Raw genomic sequence first — 17,864 nt, 5'->3', positions numbered from 1 at the left:
CCACACCCACTGCCCAGTCCCTGGGCACGGCTGCATCTGCAGGGTCACAGAGACCCATGCGGGCTCACAGCAGCCCCAGTGCAGTTCACATTCAATCAACCAGTGCCAAATAGCCTGGTCTAGAAGCTGAGGGATCATCTGGTTTTATTCATTTCAAAGGTCTATCTTGAGTACATGCTGGAGACTCTTCCACTCATATGCCTCCACCTTACCTAAGAGCACATTTAGTAGCCAACTATAGAAATATTGTGTCCTTCTTGAGTGCTGGCAGATGCTCACTGCTGATCCAGCCGCTGTCCGCCGAATGGTGGGGGAGCTTGACTTCAGGTTCGCTATGAAGGCCTTTAACAAAACCTACGGAAGCAAAAGTCCAAGCAGATAAAAGATGAAGCTCCTATGAAGCTTATCATGTATTACATAAAACTTAACTTGAATTAGAAGTTTCCAATTCTTGCAAAGTATAAACAGTTTGAGGCTTTTCCTACAGCTGAACTGAAGTACCCCAAATTTGGGACACTCAAGAGCAGTTTACAGACACGTGTAGTCTGTTTGCTTCTTTATAACCTTCACTCAGGGGACTGCTCAGCATCCATGTCCTCTCCGCAATGGTGGAGGCCTCAATTCTAGATACACTCTGCCCACAGTATTTGGGGACAGTTAAAAAAAAATCAACAAATGACAAAGTTAAGGAGAAAAGAGTACTAGCCAACTGCAGTAAATGCCCCACTCTAAAAGATGGCTTGTAGAAGTCCTGCTAATGTCACGAAGTTCTCAGGACTGGAACATCTTCAATCGGAAACATCTGCAATTTAACTGGACATGACAGCATACTACCCACAACTGTTCTCCTAAGAAATTAGGGAACACTTTCTCATGGGCCTCTAGGACAATCCAAAGGAGAAAGTGCTATAATTCTAATGATGGCCATTTAAATCTTGATAAAAATATCCTAAAATTGAAAAGGGGTGACCCATCTAGTCGCATTATCTTGGTGACTATGTTACTTAAGAACATCCATTTCCCATTATTCAAAACTATGCTCTGAGCCATGACTTGATTCCAATCATTGTTCAGCATGCACTGAGCAATCACTATGAGTCGGGGACTCTGTCAGAGCTACGCCTGGGCAAATAAGCAGTAAACTAGTAACTGGCATCTGATTTATAAATAAGTTTCTCTTTCATGGCGTGGTTAGCAGAGTCTGTTTCTCAGAGGCTTATCGCCTCCCAGGGAATTTACACGAGACCTCTGTGTTGGGAGCAGGCCCCCCAAAATCTGGCCATAAACTGGCCCCAAAACTGGCCATAAACAAAATCTCTGAAGCACTGTAACATGTTCATAACGGCCCTAATGCCCACACTGGAAGGTTGTGGATTTACGGGAATGAGGGCAAGGAACACCTGGTCCGCCCAGGGCGGAAAACTGCTTAAAGGCATTCTTAAGCCACAAACAATAGCATGAGCGATCTGTGCCTTAAGAACATGCTCCTGCTGCAGTTAACTAGCCCAACCTCTTCTTTTAATTCAGCCCATCCCCTCGTTTCCCATAAGGGATACTTTTAGTTAATTTAACATCTATAGAAACAATGCTAATGACTGGTTTGCTGTTAATAAATATGTGGGTAAATCTCTGTTCAGGGCTCTCAGCTCTAAAGGCTGTGAGACCCCTGATTTCCCACTTCACACCTCTATATTTCTGTGGGTGTGTCTTTAATTCCTCTAGCGCTGCTGGGTTAGGGTCTCCCTGACTGAGCTGGTCTCGGCACCTCTGGACACTGTTAGGCACAGGATGAGACCCCAGCCACAGGACTCCCTCCCAACCCAGCCACAGGACTTCTCCCCTTGCCAGCCACAGGACTCCCCCACAATGAGCCACAGGACTCCCCCACCCCCCAGCCACAGGACTCCCCCAGTGGCTTACTGCCTCTAATTTCTCCCTGAGAAAACACCTGGAGAATAAAGTAGAATTATCTCTGACAAACTTTTTTAGCTGCAAGAAAAGATACTAACATCTTAAAAAATTACTTTGGCCAAGCTAAGTGGCTCACACCTGTAATCCCAGCACTTTGGGAGGCTGAAGCAGGCAGATCACTTGAGGTCAGGAGTTTGAGACCAACCTGGCCAACATGGTGAAACCCCGTCTCTACTAAAAATACAAACATTAGCCAGGCATGGTGGTACGCACCTGCAGTCTCAGCTACTTGAGAAGCTGAGGTACAAGAATCACTTGAACCTGGGAGGTGGAGGCTGTAGTGAGCCGAGATTGTGCCACTGCACTCCAGCCCAGGCAACAGAGCAAGACTCTGTCTCAAAGAAAAAAAAAAAAAATCATTGTATGAGTCCAAATATACAAGCACAATGAGAGCTACTCATTATTATGAGTCAGCACAGGTGAGCTTAAATAGTTTGGAACAATAAAGAATAAAATTTAGTCTGAGAGCTCCAAGGGGCCTCCTCAGGTCTAATCTCTACAATCCCAAGAACCCTTCTCCAAGGCAGCTAACAGGAGGCCCCGAGGCCATGCTACAACTGTTCCAACACGGAGGAGGTACACTGTATTTTAGAATAGATAGTGCCACTTTTCAACACATGCACAACACACCTGTAAGAGTACTTCAAAAGGGAAGAGATGCATGAATCATTAAACTTCAGAGCCAAGGGTACTTTAAGGAATGGAAATTAAAATCATAATGTGATTCCAGAAAATACCCATCAGGAAGGCTAAAAGTAAAAGCATCAGCAATTCCAAGTGCTAGCGAGGACCAGAGCTCCTGGAATCCCCACACACAGTGGCAAAAGGGTGAGCTGGTACAAGCACTCAGGAAAGCTATTTGGCAGTTTCTACTGCAGCTGAGATGCACACACCCTATCACCCAACAACTCCACCTCTAGCTGTGCAAGATGGAAACCCGCACATATACTCCAAAAGACACACCTAAGAGTGGTCACAGTAGCACTGCTCGCAATAGCCAAGAACTAGAAACAACCCAGTGATAATACAACGAATAAACTGTGGTATATCCCTACAATGGAATGCTATGAAGCTCCTAAAACTACAGGAATACTAATACACACGATAATATAGAAGACTCTCATGAACTTAATGTCAAGCAAAATAAACCAGACAAAAAGAACACTTAATACATGGTCTATGTACACAGAATTTAAAAACAGACTCTGGAATTAGAAGCCAGGACAGTCATGACCTTGGGGAGGAAGGCAGGAACAGTGACGGGGGAATGGGGGAGAGGCTTCTGAGTGCTTGGTAATATTCTGTCTTGACCTGGGTGGCGGTTACAAGGGTTAAGTTCACTTTGTGGTTATTCACCAAGGGATACACTAATGATTTCTGTCCTGTATGGTATGTACATTTCCCGTCAGGAAAAGGAAAAACAAAGGAGTATCAGTGTTTGGCAGGTAATTTTGAGAATAAGAATACACCAGAGGGTGGCAGATTTCAATCCAACACACTGGATTGAACTTGTGAAGCTCTGCTACCCAGAAACCCCACAAAAATCATGTAAAGAAGTTGTATAAAGCATATATTTACACGGACAGAAAGAACAGAACAGGGACATTAGCAGACTATGGGTGTCAACAAAACTTCGGAAGCCAAAAAGTAACAAGAGCTACATAATTGACTGATTTGTTAGCCCGTTGGAAGAAGTTCAAATGCAAGCTTTGCTGGGGACAGGGGAGGGTAGGAGGGATACCAGCAAAAAGCAAGCTTATTCAAGCCACAGACTCCAAGAAGAGCTCGGGCTTTGGAGGCACCACATACATCTGTAAGTGGAGGGATGGAGAGGGTGAAACAGTGGCTGGTCTCATGGCTCCTTGGGCAAATTCCCACCCACTCACCTGAGGTCTTCCCTCCAATCCAAGGCAGCCCAGGAAGCAGCCCCTCCCCCACCTCCTGCAAAGATTGAGAGGGATAATCTCAAGAGGTGTTTACATAGGCTGAGGACAGACTCGTGAGATGCACACAGAAAACAAAAAGTAAGAAGGCACCCTGACCAGCAACACTGTCAGTCCCCTCCCTTCCAGTCCCCGGTTGCAGGATAAACATAGCCAAGCTTATAGCCTCCAAGCAGGAAAATGAATAATTTCCTTCCAGGGATACTAGCTGACTCAAGAGGAAAAGACTTATAGATACTGGTATTTAAAGATCTAATGATGGGCTCACGCCTGTAATCCCAGCACTTTCGGAGGCCAAGGCAGGCGGATCACCTGAGGTCAGGCGTTCAAGACCAGCCTGGCCAACATGGTCAAACTCTGGCTCTACTAAAAATACAAAAATTAGCCAGGCATGGTGGTGCACACCTGTAATCCCAGCTACTTGAGAGGCTGAGGCAGGAGAATTGCTTGAACCTGGGAGGCAGAGGCTTAAGTGAGCCAAAATCCCACCACTGCACCCTAGCCTGGGCGACAGAGTAGGACTCCATCTCAAAAAAAAAAAAAAAAAAGAAAGTAAAGAAAATAGCTGGACGTGGTGGTGCATACCTGTAGTCCCAACTACTTGGGAGGGTGAGGCAGAACAGCTGCTTGAGCCCAGGAGTTTGAGGCTGCAGTGAGCTATGATCACACCACTGCACCACAACCTGGGCAACAGGGCAAGACCCCATCAAGAGACAAAGAAAAGAAAGAAGTTAAAAACATAACAATGAATAGAAGAGTTTGAGATGGATATCTAAAAAGTACCAGAAAAAGAAAAGAAAAAGGTAAGATGTGAGTCAATCTAGGAGGACCAACATCCAACTAACCAATTTCAGGAGAGAACACAGAAAATAAAAGGCAAGAACTTCTCAGAAAAATGTTAAGAAAATTTTCCCAGAACTGAAGGGATGTAAGTTTCCAAATTAAAAGGCCTACTAAGTACCTAGCACTTCACCTCCCCAAAAATGGAAAGCTTCCAAAGAAAAGCACATTCATAGGTTAAGGAATCGGGTCACGTTGGAGATTTTAAGACAACAGGGCAAAGACTTCACATTTCTGAGGGAAAATGATTTCTACCCCAGAACACTAGACCCAGCCAAGTGTACAGGGAAAAAAATGGCATTTTTATGAATGCAAAACCTCATACAACTTCCCTCCCATTCATCTTCTCTCAGGAAGCTACCAGACGATAGAAAAACATATGGCATCTAGGAACTGGGCATCCAATGGGAGAACTGCAAAGGAAATTCCAGGCTAATGGCAAAGAGAAGTCCTAGGATACAAGTGTACAACAGACCTGAAGATCAATCTGCCCAGACTGGGGCAGAGAGCTGGATAACTCAAGATGGATGACCACACTGGGGAAAAACTGATTCAGTAAACTACCTGTCATGAAAAATTGTACTAAACACATTTTACAAAGAAGTTGGAAGGTGTGAGAAGACAAAAAGGCCAAAGAATAATAAGCAAGCGATATAGAGGTAACGATTAACTCCAAGAAAACAGATGTGAAGATTAACTCCAGGAAAACAAAAAGTTGTACAAAGACATAGAATCGAGGCACAAGCCAGCAAAGAGCAAGGCAGCAGCAATGGCCTCCGAAAGGTCTGAGGAAAGCTGAACCTAGAAGTCAGGATCTGGAAGAAGATTGAACACGACATGGTGATGAAAGCCAGCACTAGCGTGCCCAAGAAGCTGGTGCTGCTGAAGGCCCCAGTCAAGAAGTGGGCGGCTGTCCTCCACCTCCAAGATACCTTCCTAAGGATGCTGGCCCCAGCACAAGCCAACACTTGTAGCCCCCACCTCCATGATTAGACCTTGCAGGTGGCCCCCCCGTCCCCAGCACTGGGTCACCTAGAACTTCGATAGGGGCCTGGCCTATGAGTAGGTGATCAGTAGATCCCAGGGTGCTGAGAACCCAGCTATGGCCACGAAGGTACAGTCACCAACTTCGTCTGTCCTCCTCCTCCTCCCCAGGTCCTCTCTCCAGTTTCAACCCAGAGCAAAAAACACAGCTTTCTCATCAAATAAGAAATACAATCAAAGAAATATAATACATAACCAACCATGACTATTTACTTAGGCATAATAACGTACACACTGAATTCTGATAGAACTATAGTGAAAGTAAAAAAATGTCTAAAATTGAAAAAAAAAAATGGCAGAAGCATGTTATTTAGAAATGTGGAAGTTGCTGGGCGCAGTGGCTCACGCCTGTAATCCCAGCACTTTGGGAGGCTGAGGTGGGAGGATCACCTGAGGTCAGGAGTTCGAGACAAGCCTGACCAACCCGGAGAAACCCCATCTCTACTAAAAATACAAAATTAGCCGAGTGTGGTGGTGCATGCCTGTAATCCCAGCTACTTAGGAGGCTGAGGCAGGAGAATCGCTTGAACCCGGGAGACAGAGGTTGTGGTGAGCCAAGATTGCGACATTGCACTCCAGCCTTGGCAACAAGAGCAAAACTCCATCTCAAAGAAAAAAAAAAAAGAAAGAAAGAAAGAAAGAAACATGGAAGTAAATATTGGAAGAAACACTAAGAGTTATGTTTGCCTGTGAGACACAAGGATTAAGAGAAAAAGTAGGAAGGGAACTACTATCTTTGTTTATAATCCTGTTGGTACTACTGAATTTCATTGATAATACCTTTTTTTTTTTTTAAGAAATGGCATCTTGTTTTACCACCCATGCTGGAGTGTGGTGGCACAATCACAGCTCAGTGTAGCCTCGAACTCCAACTCCTGGGCTCAACCGAGCCTCCTGTCTCAGCCTCCTGAGTAGCTAGGACCACAGGCACATGCCATCATGTCCAGCTAATTTTTTTTCAGTTTTTTTAGAGATAGGGTCTCACTATGTTGCCCAGGCTGGTCTCAAACTCCTGGCCTCAAGCAATCCTCCTACCTCAGCCTCCCAAGTAGCTACAATTATAGGCACAAGCCAGTGTACCAGGCTCTTGATAATAAATTTGAATAACCATAAATGAGCAGAGAGGTAGCATTAAGCAGAACCTTAATGCCAAAGGTTCAGGAAGGAAGTAATTAACGGACTCTATGTTCAACAAAGTGTTAGCATCATCATACTCAAATGGTGATCGAAATCATGAAAATGATGAGAACTAAGAGTACAAAAATACCATCTATCATCTGAGCTCTGACAGCCAGAGATATCACAGAGGGGACTGCCTTCAACAGACCCCAGTGTACAGATGGGCAAACTGGTGCTGTGGAGCTCTCACAGCCTCTGACCACAAAGGAGCACCTACTCCCATTCCAAAGAGATGGTAATAAAAATAACAGCAGCAGAAACTACCATTTACTGAGCATGAAGAAATATTACACTAAATTCTTTAGATTCATCATCTCCCTTCGTCATTCCAAAACCCCATGACTAGTTTGAATATCTCCTTAGCATTAACAAGAAAACTTCGAAGCTCAAGAGAAAAAACATGAGAGAGGCTAACAGTTTATTCCAAATCATTCACCTAATAAGAGCAGTAGCAGCTAACATCTGAGCCTTTCCCGTGGGCGACTATGCTACACTCTAACACATATTCCTTTATTTTACTCTCAGAATTGCCCTATATGGGTCCCATTAAGGCTTATTTTTCAGAATACGAAGGAAATAGCTTAGAGCTGTTGGGTAGTTTGCCTAGAGGAAAATAACTAGTAAAGAGGACAGAATTCTAATCCACGTCCATCTGATTCCACTCTACCCACTGTGTATCATCACCTCCCAGGAGGGTCACTTGGGCTCAAACCCAGGACTGACCTACCAAAAAGGAAGAGGCTAAGAATCCTGTAATCTGTAGAGCATGTGACAGGGTCACTATTTCTGGACATTATAAACAAAACACTAAAGTGGGTTTGAAGATGATTTGTTGGAATGCACAACAGGAAGCCAACCGGCTCTGATAGCTGCAGGACGTTCAGACCCACAAGGCCTCGTCAGTGAGCTTTCTCCTACCTGCAGTCCTGGCACAGTCATCTTCCCGCAGCTAGGTTAAAGAGTCACTCTAGTACGCCGAAAACGAATCTGCTCTGGAAAAATGCCTTTTCAATTTGCATCTAGAAACCATCTCCCAATTCAACTCTTCACCCCACAGTAAGAAATGAGAAGTGGAAAGAAGTCCTTAGGTGCCTCAAAAATAATACAAATGATGGTAGTCTAAATTACGACATACAACATACCCCAAGAAGCACTCCCACAGGACTCCCTGTTCAGAAGCCCTCACCCTCCACAGACTCACTCACAGCATCACTCGCATGTTTGTGACCTGAGGCAACAATCATACCTTAATTTCATTGTCATTTGCAAAATTGCCAAAAGAAGCCATAATTTTGGGAACAGCTGCAGCCAAGGTCTCCTGGACTGATTCCTCGGGTCTCTTGCTTGTTCGAGTCAGGCACGGCAGAAGGTTCACCAGGTAAGGCCTGTGTATGCAAAAGAACGCAAGTCATTCTTCCAGCTCTCCTTCAGGAGAAACAGAAGCAATTCATTCCCTGTTAGGGAAAAGCCAGTTTTATATTCCAACAGTCCCTAATGGGATGGGCAAAACTCAGCTGAAAGAACAGGAGGATGAAATGTGGATGAAGCTCAAGTGTTGGGAGACATCCTTCATTTCTCTTATGATCACAGAGGATCTAAAAGGCTGGGTTTAAAAATTATTTGCAGTAAATCATAATACTTCTTAAAATACTCATTTTTAATTAGAAAATAAGTGTAAGAAAATACCATTTTAAAAACAAAAATTTTTAAATGGGAATAAAGCTTTCCTGAAAAAGGAGAATTATAAAATGGGGTTGTGGGGAGAGAAGAAAAGCCGAATGTGTAGGACACAGAGCAGTGAGTCACAGATCACAGGCATTCACCCAACACACAGAGTGACAGGGCAGGCCAGGTGCGAGGTGCCAGGAGTGGTGCAGCCCTGCCCTCTAGTGGCAGAGCCTGGCAACAAGCACGGCCTCAGAGGGAGGCTGGGGAAACCTCCCTAAGGAAGTGACTGTTCCGCTGAGAACTAAGGGGGAAAAAAAAAAACCATCAGGAGGAAGAAAAACCTGACTTTAATCAGACTAATGAGTCAATGCAGGGTGTCTGAGGTGACAGAGCCATTGACGAGTCTGGAATCTCTATCTAAACGGCACTGGGAAATGGGTACAAGAGTTTAAATAAGGGAATGACAAGACCCAATTATATTCTTTAAGGTCACTTTGGCTGCTATGTGCAGAACCTGGATATGTTGCTTCAGAAATATAACACATTTTTTTAAATGATAGTAAAAGAAAAAAGATTATACAAAAAGAAATTTCCTTAGTGATTACACCTCTGCAGCCATGTAAGTTCTTTTCCGGTTTTTGGTTTTTTTTGAGACAGGTCTCACTCTGTTGTCCAGGCTGGAGTGCAGTGGTACGATCTTGGCTCAACACGACCTCCACCTCCCAGGCTCAAGTGGTCCTCCCACCTCAGCCTCTGGAGTGGCTGTGACCACAGGCACGCACCACCATGCCTGGCTAAGTTTTGTATTTTTTGTAGAGGCGGGGTTTCACCATGTTGCCTAGTCTGGGTCAAGCAATCCACCTGCCTTGGCCTCCTAAAGTGCTGGGATCAAAGGTATGAGCCACTATGCCCGACCCATATAAGATTCTTATTGAAACTCAGTTCATATTAATAGTGAGGGTTCAGACCACGTTCCCAGTGACTCAGGATGGAGCTGAGGGTCTATGGGACATCAGCATCAGCATGTATTGCCGGTTAAGGAGAAGGAGGGAGCTGATGAAAAGTGGTCCTGCTTTTGTTTCTCAATCCGTTAAGATACAACTGTTTTGACTAAACCAAACTATTCACAGTGCAACAACCATATTTTTAACTCATGTAACAGACAAATGGATATTTTGCTATAACTCCTATAGTCAGCAATAATGAAATTGGTACCTCAACCTTCAACAATTTGGCAAGTATCTTTTAAGCAAGTACTATGTGCAGACACTGTTATCGCTGTTGGGCTGCAACAGAGCATAAGACAGTAAGACCCCTGCTGTCCTGGGGCACACATCCCATAAGTCTCTTGCAGAAGGGTGGGATAGAAAATAAACAAGCACACAGATAGACTGTACGTGACAATTTCTGACATGGATTAGTGCTATGAGGGAAACATAAACAGGGCAAGGTCGACTGCAATTTGGAGGGGGCAGAGCAGACTTTTGAAATGACATCTGAGCTGAGACATAAAGCATCAGTAGCAGCTGGCCCCCGACAAAAATCAACATCCAGAGTGTACAACTTACCTGCATTTCTGAGGCCGAACCAGGTGAGCCAGCTCAGCAAACCTCCACAGGGCAGCACGCAAACTCCGAGGGGCACCATTCTGAGGGGGTGCAATGAGTGTTGCATTAAGAGTCACACACTAGTCACCAAGAGGGTTGCATAAAAACGAAGGATTTTCTTTCCTTGTTACTTTCTAGTTTTAGAGAAAAGGCCATTTAAATGCATAAAACATCTGGTAACTACTTTAAGGTCTAGTGGGCTTCAATTATAAAGATATAAAGTAAGTTACCATTTTTAATTCTCATCTCATCTAATAAAGAGTAACCTTTTGAAGAAAAGTAAAGCAATTGTCTACCAAACAGCATTTCCTTCTAACATTGTGAATTACTGAATAACGATGAAATCCCACGCATGCTGCTTAACAGAGTGAAGTTTGCTCAGTGATGGAAATAAGGGCCCAAGACCTGGTATTCGACAGCACAGCAGAGGGATCATAGACAATAATATATAGTCGATAATAGTGTTTTTGTGTTTTTTTTTGTTTGTTTTTTTTTTTTGAGACAGGGTCTCACTTGGTCGCCCAGGCTGAAGGGCAGTGGCACAATCTCAGCTAACTATAGATTCAACCTTCCAGGCTCAATTAATCCTCCCACCTCAATCTCCCAAGTAGCTGAGACTATAGTTGTGCACCACCACACCCAGCTAATTTCTGTACAGACAGCGTTTTGCCATGTTGCCCATGCTGGTCTCAAACTCCTGGTCTCAAGCATCCACCCACCTCAGCTTCCCAAAGTGCTGGGAACTAAGGTGTGAGCCACCACACCCGGCCCGATTTTATTCCATTTTTATTTTTATTTTTTGAGACGAAGTCTCACTCTGTCGCTCAGGCTGGAATGCAGTGGCGTGATCTCGGCTCACTGCAACCTCCACCCCCAGGTTCAAGCGATTCTCCCACCTCAGCCTCCCGAGTAGCCAGGATTACAGGCGCCCGCAACCACGCTTGGCTAATGTTTGTATTTTTAGTAGAGACAGGGTTTCTCCATGTTGGCCAGGCTGGTCTCGAACTCCAGATCTCAGGTGATCACCTGCCTCAGCCTCCCAAAATGCTGGGATTACAGGCATGAGCCACTGTGCCCTGACTGTTTTAGTTATTTTAAAATGTACAATCAGGCCCGGCACAGTGGCTCATGCCTGTAATCCCAACACTTTGGGAGGCCGAGGCGGGCGGATCACCTGAGGTCAGGAGTTTGAGACCAGCCCAAAGTTTGGTTGAACCCAGGAGGCGGAGGTTGCAGTGAGCCAAGGTCATGCCACTGTACTCCAGCATGGGTGAAAGCAAGACTCTGTCTCAAAAATAAAATAAAATAAGTAAAGCATGTAACTGGATTGTTTGTAACACAAATGATAAATGCTTGAGGGGATGGATATCCAACATTCCATGGTGTGATTACTATGTATTGTATACCTGTATCAAAATATCTCATGTACCCCATAAATATATACATTTACATGTACCTACAAAATACGTGTATCTATAAAAATTTTAAATTTAAAACATTTTTAAAAAAGAAAAGCAAGGCCCACCTTTTTAATTTCCTTATAGAGCTCGAGCTGTAACCTTGGAAGATTAGAATCCATCAAAGCCTACAACAAAACACAAGAGATTTATGGAAGACACATCCCATCACTAGTTCTAAAACCAGCTAAAAGGAAACTAAGATTTCAATTTTGGGGCAAAGCAAAACATAATAGCAACTAAATGAAGAATATATTCATTAAGAATGAAAGAAACAAATATATGCAGGAAGTTAGTGAATAAACTAGATACAGGTCATTCACTTAAACAGAAAAATGGAAAGAAAAACAATTTAACTTTCATTATCATCAAATATGACATAACATCAAAATTAAAATGGTAGATGGTTCAAATACAATAAATCCTGGCCAGGTGGGGTGGCTCATGCCTGTAATCCCAGCACTTTGGGAGGCCAAGGCGGGCAGATCACCTGAGGTCAGGAGTTCAAGACCAGCCTGACCAACATGGAGAAACTCCGTCTCTACTAAAAAATACAAAAATTAGCCAGGTGTGGTGGTGGGCATCTGTAATCCCAGATACTCGAGAGGCTGAGGCAGGAGAATAGTTTGAACCCGGGAGGCGGAGGTTGCAGTGAGCCAAGATCATGCCATTGCACTCCAGCCTGGGCAACAAGAGCGAAACTCCATCTCAAAAAAAAAAAAAAAAAAAAAAAAAAAAAAAAAAATTACATATATAGGATTTATATATATATAAAATAAATCCTAAAGCTCCTGGAGTAAATCTTTAATCTTCACTAGCAGAACATTCTGTTGGATGACACGGGCTCAGACGGCACCCTGGACATCTGCAGGGTCCCGACCACTGTGGGTGTACTTATAAAACCACAGACCCTCGCTCTGGCCTAGAACACTTCCCAAGGCGGAGTCCTGCATCCTTTTCTGCAGGTGTGGCCCCTCCTCACTGTCAGGTATGCCTGTGGTCCCTGCCCCCCTGACCCAGAGCCTGCTGCCAGCTGGGGCCCCACATTCCTCACAGCACATCTCTCAACCCTCCTTGCTCACTTGTGAGGCTAAACCAGAAAGTATGTCCAGATGGTCAACTTCAAGCCAGTAACGATGCTAACGGCACAAAAGTCCACATTAGAGAAGTGCTTCTCAAGCTAGGGGATGGGACAGGGAAGACTTTGGTGCCCCACTCTCACCCATAGGAGCCTTCTCTTCCAAATGCTTGCCCACCCAAGAGGGAGGAAGCTGTGCCAAACATCAGTCGATGATCTCTTTAACCGTGGCATGGGCAGTTGATGTAAATGGACTGACATGGTCTTCGTAAAACTTGTGGGTTAACCTATTGGGTCAGCAAGCTTGAAAATCAAAACCAGATCACATTCTGGGAAATTCTGAGGAGTAAAAACATCTCGGAAATTTTTAAATCCTAATCCTGTTGTTGCAGTTTGTACTGAAAGTCCTTAAATGAGCAAAGCGAATTGGACAAACATTTATTTAAACATTACTTCTTAAATAAAACTAGAAGCCTTATCAAACCTTGATTTAGCTTTACAAATGTTTTGTAAACAAATACCAAGCTTATTGTATAACAAGAGAAAACTAAAACTCAGCCCCTCCTAAGAGCAGGGAATGGTCTCTCACAATCTACGCCAGTCGCTGGGTGATGGCAGCACGCTGCTGGCCTCTTCCCTCTTGCCCCTGCTTCCGCAGACACACAGGTGGCTGCCTCTCCTCACAGCCCTGCCATCATCCTGGCTCGGGGCCCCGCACTCCTGCTGGGCCTACTCACTCCCACCTGGACTCCCTCCCACCTCTGTCCTCCTCTACCCCACGTCCTCACCGGGTCACTCTTCCTAAATGATACACTCCCCTGACCACATCCAAAGTCTTCAAGAGCCCCTAATTCTCTACCAAACAAGGTACAACCCCTTGACCTGAACCTCATGGTGTCCCACTCTCTGGCAGCATAAGATGGGTTCAGCCTCCACAGCTTCCTGGCACCCCTTGAGACAAGAGGCGGTGATGATTAAGAAGGTCTCCAATCTACTCTTTCACCTACTGGCTGCTGACTCCAGGAAGCCTTTCCTGCCTCCCTAGACAAAAATCACTTCAGCCTCTTGACGGTGATGGTGATTTGTCAGCACCTCACAGAACGGAGACTTTATGCCACATATGAAGTTCTTGCTGGACACACGTGCTTCACCACCTGAGACTAACCTACTTGAGGGAGGCATGCTGCCAGGCTATGTCAGATACCCAGTGCAGAAACCACACGCAAAATGTGCCCATTTTCTTGGGCTAAGTAGAACCTGGTTCTCACCATACACACACAGCCATACTCATGAGAAGACAAAGTCTAGGACCTGAAGGCTACGTGACCATGCCTGTGCTCCCTACAGCTGGCCTGGGGTCACACGTGCTCTCCCATGCCTGCCCCCACTCTGCCACAGTGAGAGCAAACCTAGCCAGATCCTGATCCCGCTGCCAGCCCGCTGGGCCTGACAACTACAGCATCTGAGGAAGCAGGAATCTGAGAGCAGCCAAACCCTGCTGCACCAAACTTAAGCAGAAGGGAGAAATGGCTGGAAACAAACAAGAGGACATGGGAAAGAAGCAAGGAGACAGCCAGGAAGAGGACCTGAGACCTAAAACCACACCCTAGGGCCATGGCCTACAGTCCTCAGACACACACCAAGCCACCGTGCCCAGCAATTCCTGGAAAAAAAAGAAGGAGGTTTAAAAAAGAACAATACTTACATGTTAAATGACCAATATTAGAACAGTTTCTGGTCACATTCTCTCTGCCCTCTTAACGTCCCATTTGCCATGAACCAAGGCAACCTGGGATAGCCCTCTTTTTAGATTTTCTGACTCTGAGGATCAAATATCAAGAACTGAAACATCAAGGGCCAGGCACAGTGGCTCACACCTGTGATCCCAGCACTTTGGGAAACCAAGGAGGGAGGATCACTTGAGCCCAGGCGTTCAAGACCAGCCTGGGCAACCTGGCGAGATCCCATCTCTACAAATAATTTTAAAAATTAGCTGGGCATGGTGGTGCACGCCTGTAGTCCCAGCTACTCAAGGGGCCAAGCCAGGAGGATAGCTTGAGCCCGGTAGCTCAAGGCTGCAGTGAGCCGTGATCAGACACTGCACTCCAGCCTGGGTGACTGAGCGAGACCCTGTCTCATGCAAAGACAGACCGCCCTGGTCCTGCCAGTGAGAATAAAAGAAGCAAGCAAGGATATTTAGGCCTGTGGAGAAGCAAGCTTAACTGGACGCAGGCCCTAAAAGGCACCATGCAAGTGGTGCCAATGATCAGCAGGCACGGAGAACAAGGTGAAACTGATATACGTCACTGCGTAAGTGAGATGCGAGCAAAGCAGGAATTGCAAGCGGAGAGAGAAGACAGTGACCACTCTAGGGACAAGAGAGGGAGCTAGAATACCATGGCTCCAGAGAAGCCAGCGTCCTGACCACAGAAAGCGTGATTAGCCAAACAACAAAGTGCTAGCCACAAAGCAAAGATTCCCTGGGCAAAAGGATATCATGGAATCCATGTGATGGAAAAAGAGAAGCAGTGCCACACCCATCAATCTTGCTGGGTAAGACTGTAACAATGTCATTATTAATAAGAACACTTCTTACCACTTTGAGGATCCAGTAGTGGCAATTAGTGCATTTAATCCTCACACATACACAGACACACACTCATACACATGCCACAAAAACTTTGATCCCATTTTACGGTTAAGAAAACTGAGACTCATAGAAATTTGGGCATAGCTCTGGCTTCTCTGGTGCCTGTAGTGACATTTTCCCAGGAGCATCCAGTGGCTACCATCCGTTCCCTTCATTGACCTAGGCACCGTGCAGGCACAATTGTCAACACAGCGCCTTCTGACCGGGCAGGTGTGGCAAGCAATGCAGGCAGATACCAGAGCATCTCCAAACCATACAATAGAGCACCTCCAAACCATACAACAGAGCACCTCCAAACCATACAACAGAGCACCTCCAAACCATACAACAGAGCACCTCCAAACCATACAAGAGCACCTCCAAACCATACAACAGAGCACCTCCAAACCATACAACAGAGCACCTCCAAACCATACAACAGAGCACCTCCAAACCATACAACAGAGCACCTCCAAACCATACAACAGAGCACCTCCAAACCATACAAGAGCACCTCCAAACCATACAACAGAGCACCTCCAAACCATACAACAGAGCACCTCCAAACCATACAAGAGCACCTCCAAACCATACAACAGAGCACCTCCAAACCATACAATAGAGCACCTCCAAACCATACAACAGAGCACCTCCAAACCATACAACAGAGCACCTCCAAACCATACAACAGAGCACCTCCAAACCATACAACAGAGCACCTCCAAACCATACAACAGAGCACCTCCAAACCATACAACAGAGCACCTCCAAACCACACAATAGAGCACCTCCAAACCATACAAGAGCACCTCCAAACCATACAAGAGCACCTCCAAACCATACAACAGAGCACCTCCAAACCATACAACAGAGCACCTCCAAACCATACAACAGAGCACCTCCAAACCATACAACAGAGCACCTCCAAACCATACAAGAGCACCTCCAAACCATACAATAGAGCACCTCCAAACCATACAACAGAGCACCTCCAAACCATACAACAGAGCACCTCCAAACCATACAACAGAGCACCTCCAAACCATACAACAGAGCACCTCCAAACCATACAACAGAGCACCTCCAAACCATACAACAGAGCACCTCCAAACCATACAATAGAGCACCTCCAAACCATACATCAGAAAGGAAAAAAGTGCAGACATCCTCAGGGACTCAAAACAGAAGAATATTCAATGATCGCTTCTTCTCTTAGCCTACAACAATGATAGCTCTGAGGAGAACGTCATCCACACGGTTCTTACTTTGATAACTTTGTTGAGGCATTCGTCAGCCACCATCCTGACATCTGACTCTGCGTCATCACTGCACAGCAGAAAAAGTTCCATAGCGATGCCCAGAAGTTTCTGAAATTCTGGAGAATTTCTAAGCAAAAAAGAAGAGAAACTGTCAAGAGGAGCCTAAGGTGACATGACAATGAAATGTAATGAGGTATCCGGTGTCCTGCATGGAATTCTGGAACAGAAAAAGGACATTACATAGAAATTAAGAAAATCTGAATAAAGTCTGGACTTTAGTTAATAGCATATCAATATTGATTCATTAAACATGAAAATGTCTCACACTAAATTAGGATGATAATAACTGGGGTAACTGGATGTAGGGTATATGAAAACTTCCTACCCTAATTTTTTTCTATAAATCTAAAACTATTTCAAAATAAAGTTTATTTTTTAAAAAAGAAGAGATTGTACTTGTAAGGCAATTCTCATTTTTCTTTTTAAATTTTCGTTTAAAAACTTCAGATACTTCAATCCTAGACAACCCACTGCTTTCTACCAAAAGTTTACTTTTACTCTTAACCTACAATATTCTTGGAACCTTGAAAATCAGTTCAGCAGTCTATCTCTCCTGCCCCTTTTTAATCTTGCTTTCAGTATGGGCCAAAGTATAATCATATTTCACCCTAAGATGCCAGATGATCATAGTCAGATTGTGTTTTTGTTGTGCGAGACAAAGAGTCACAAAAACTGGAGTTTGTTTACTATTTGTAAACTATTCTAAAATGTTTAATTGAAAGAAGCTGTTTAGGCCATCATGCTCCAACTGTCTAAACAAAGCCAAGAGAGAGCTAAACTGATGAGCCATGTACATGAAACTGACTTCACAGCATTCAGAAGCATCCAAACCAGTAACACAAGGATGTTCTTGAAGTAATCCCAAGAATAGCAAATCCCAGTAATACGGGGGATGTGCTATTTTTGAAGCATCAAAATGAGGTTGCTCTTTCATGATCCCAATCTAACTACTCTGAAACCAAATCTCTCTTTCTCTTTATCTCTAGGTAAAAATTGCAAACAATGGTTGGAAGACAGCCATGAGCCTAAGAGGCACCAAAGGTCCACATCAGTAATGATCAACAAACTTATAAAAGCATAAAACAAAACATGCCACTTAGCAGTATTTCAGACCTTATCTATGTGGAAT

At 44.6% G+C, this 17,864-nt stretch overlaps 1 protein-coding gene across 2 annotated transcripts in view; it reads right to left on the bottom strand.

Moving 5' to 3' along the window:
- The window catches only part of HTT (huntingtin), a 167,111-nt gene that overhangs the window by 125,529 nt on the left and 23,718 nt on the right, over positions 1-17,864 (bottom strand). For both annotated transcript variants that reach the window (XM_031010011.3, XM_055384412.2), the window contains exons 3-7: positions 16,682-16,802; positions 11,778-11,837; positions 10,214-10,293; positions 8,224-8,362; positions 213-354 (exon numbers count right to left, since the gene is read on the bottom strand). In XM_031010011.3, coding sequence (XP_030865871.3) covers positions 213-354; positions 8,224-8,362; positions 10,214-10,293; positions 11,778-11,837; positions 16,682-16,802 — 542 coding nt within the window. The remainder of the gene's footprint in view (positions 1-212; positions 355-8,223; positions 8,363-10,213; positions 10,294-11,777; positions 11,838-16,681; positions 16,803-17,864) is intronic.

The sequence above is a fragment of the Gorilla gorilla genome, chromosome 3 (assembly GCF_029281585.2).
Source record: "Gorilla gorilla gorilla isolate KB3781 chromosome 3, NHGRI_mGorGor1-v2.1_pri, whole genome shotgun sequence".
NCBI lineage: Eukaryota > Metazoa > Chordata > Mammalia > Primates > Hominidae > Gorilla > Gorilla gorilla.
The sequence above is the reverse complement of the archived record's forward strand: the minus strand, read 5'-3'. Positions and strand labels throughout refer to the sequence as shown.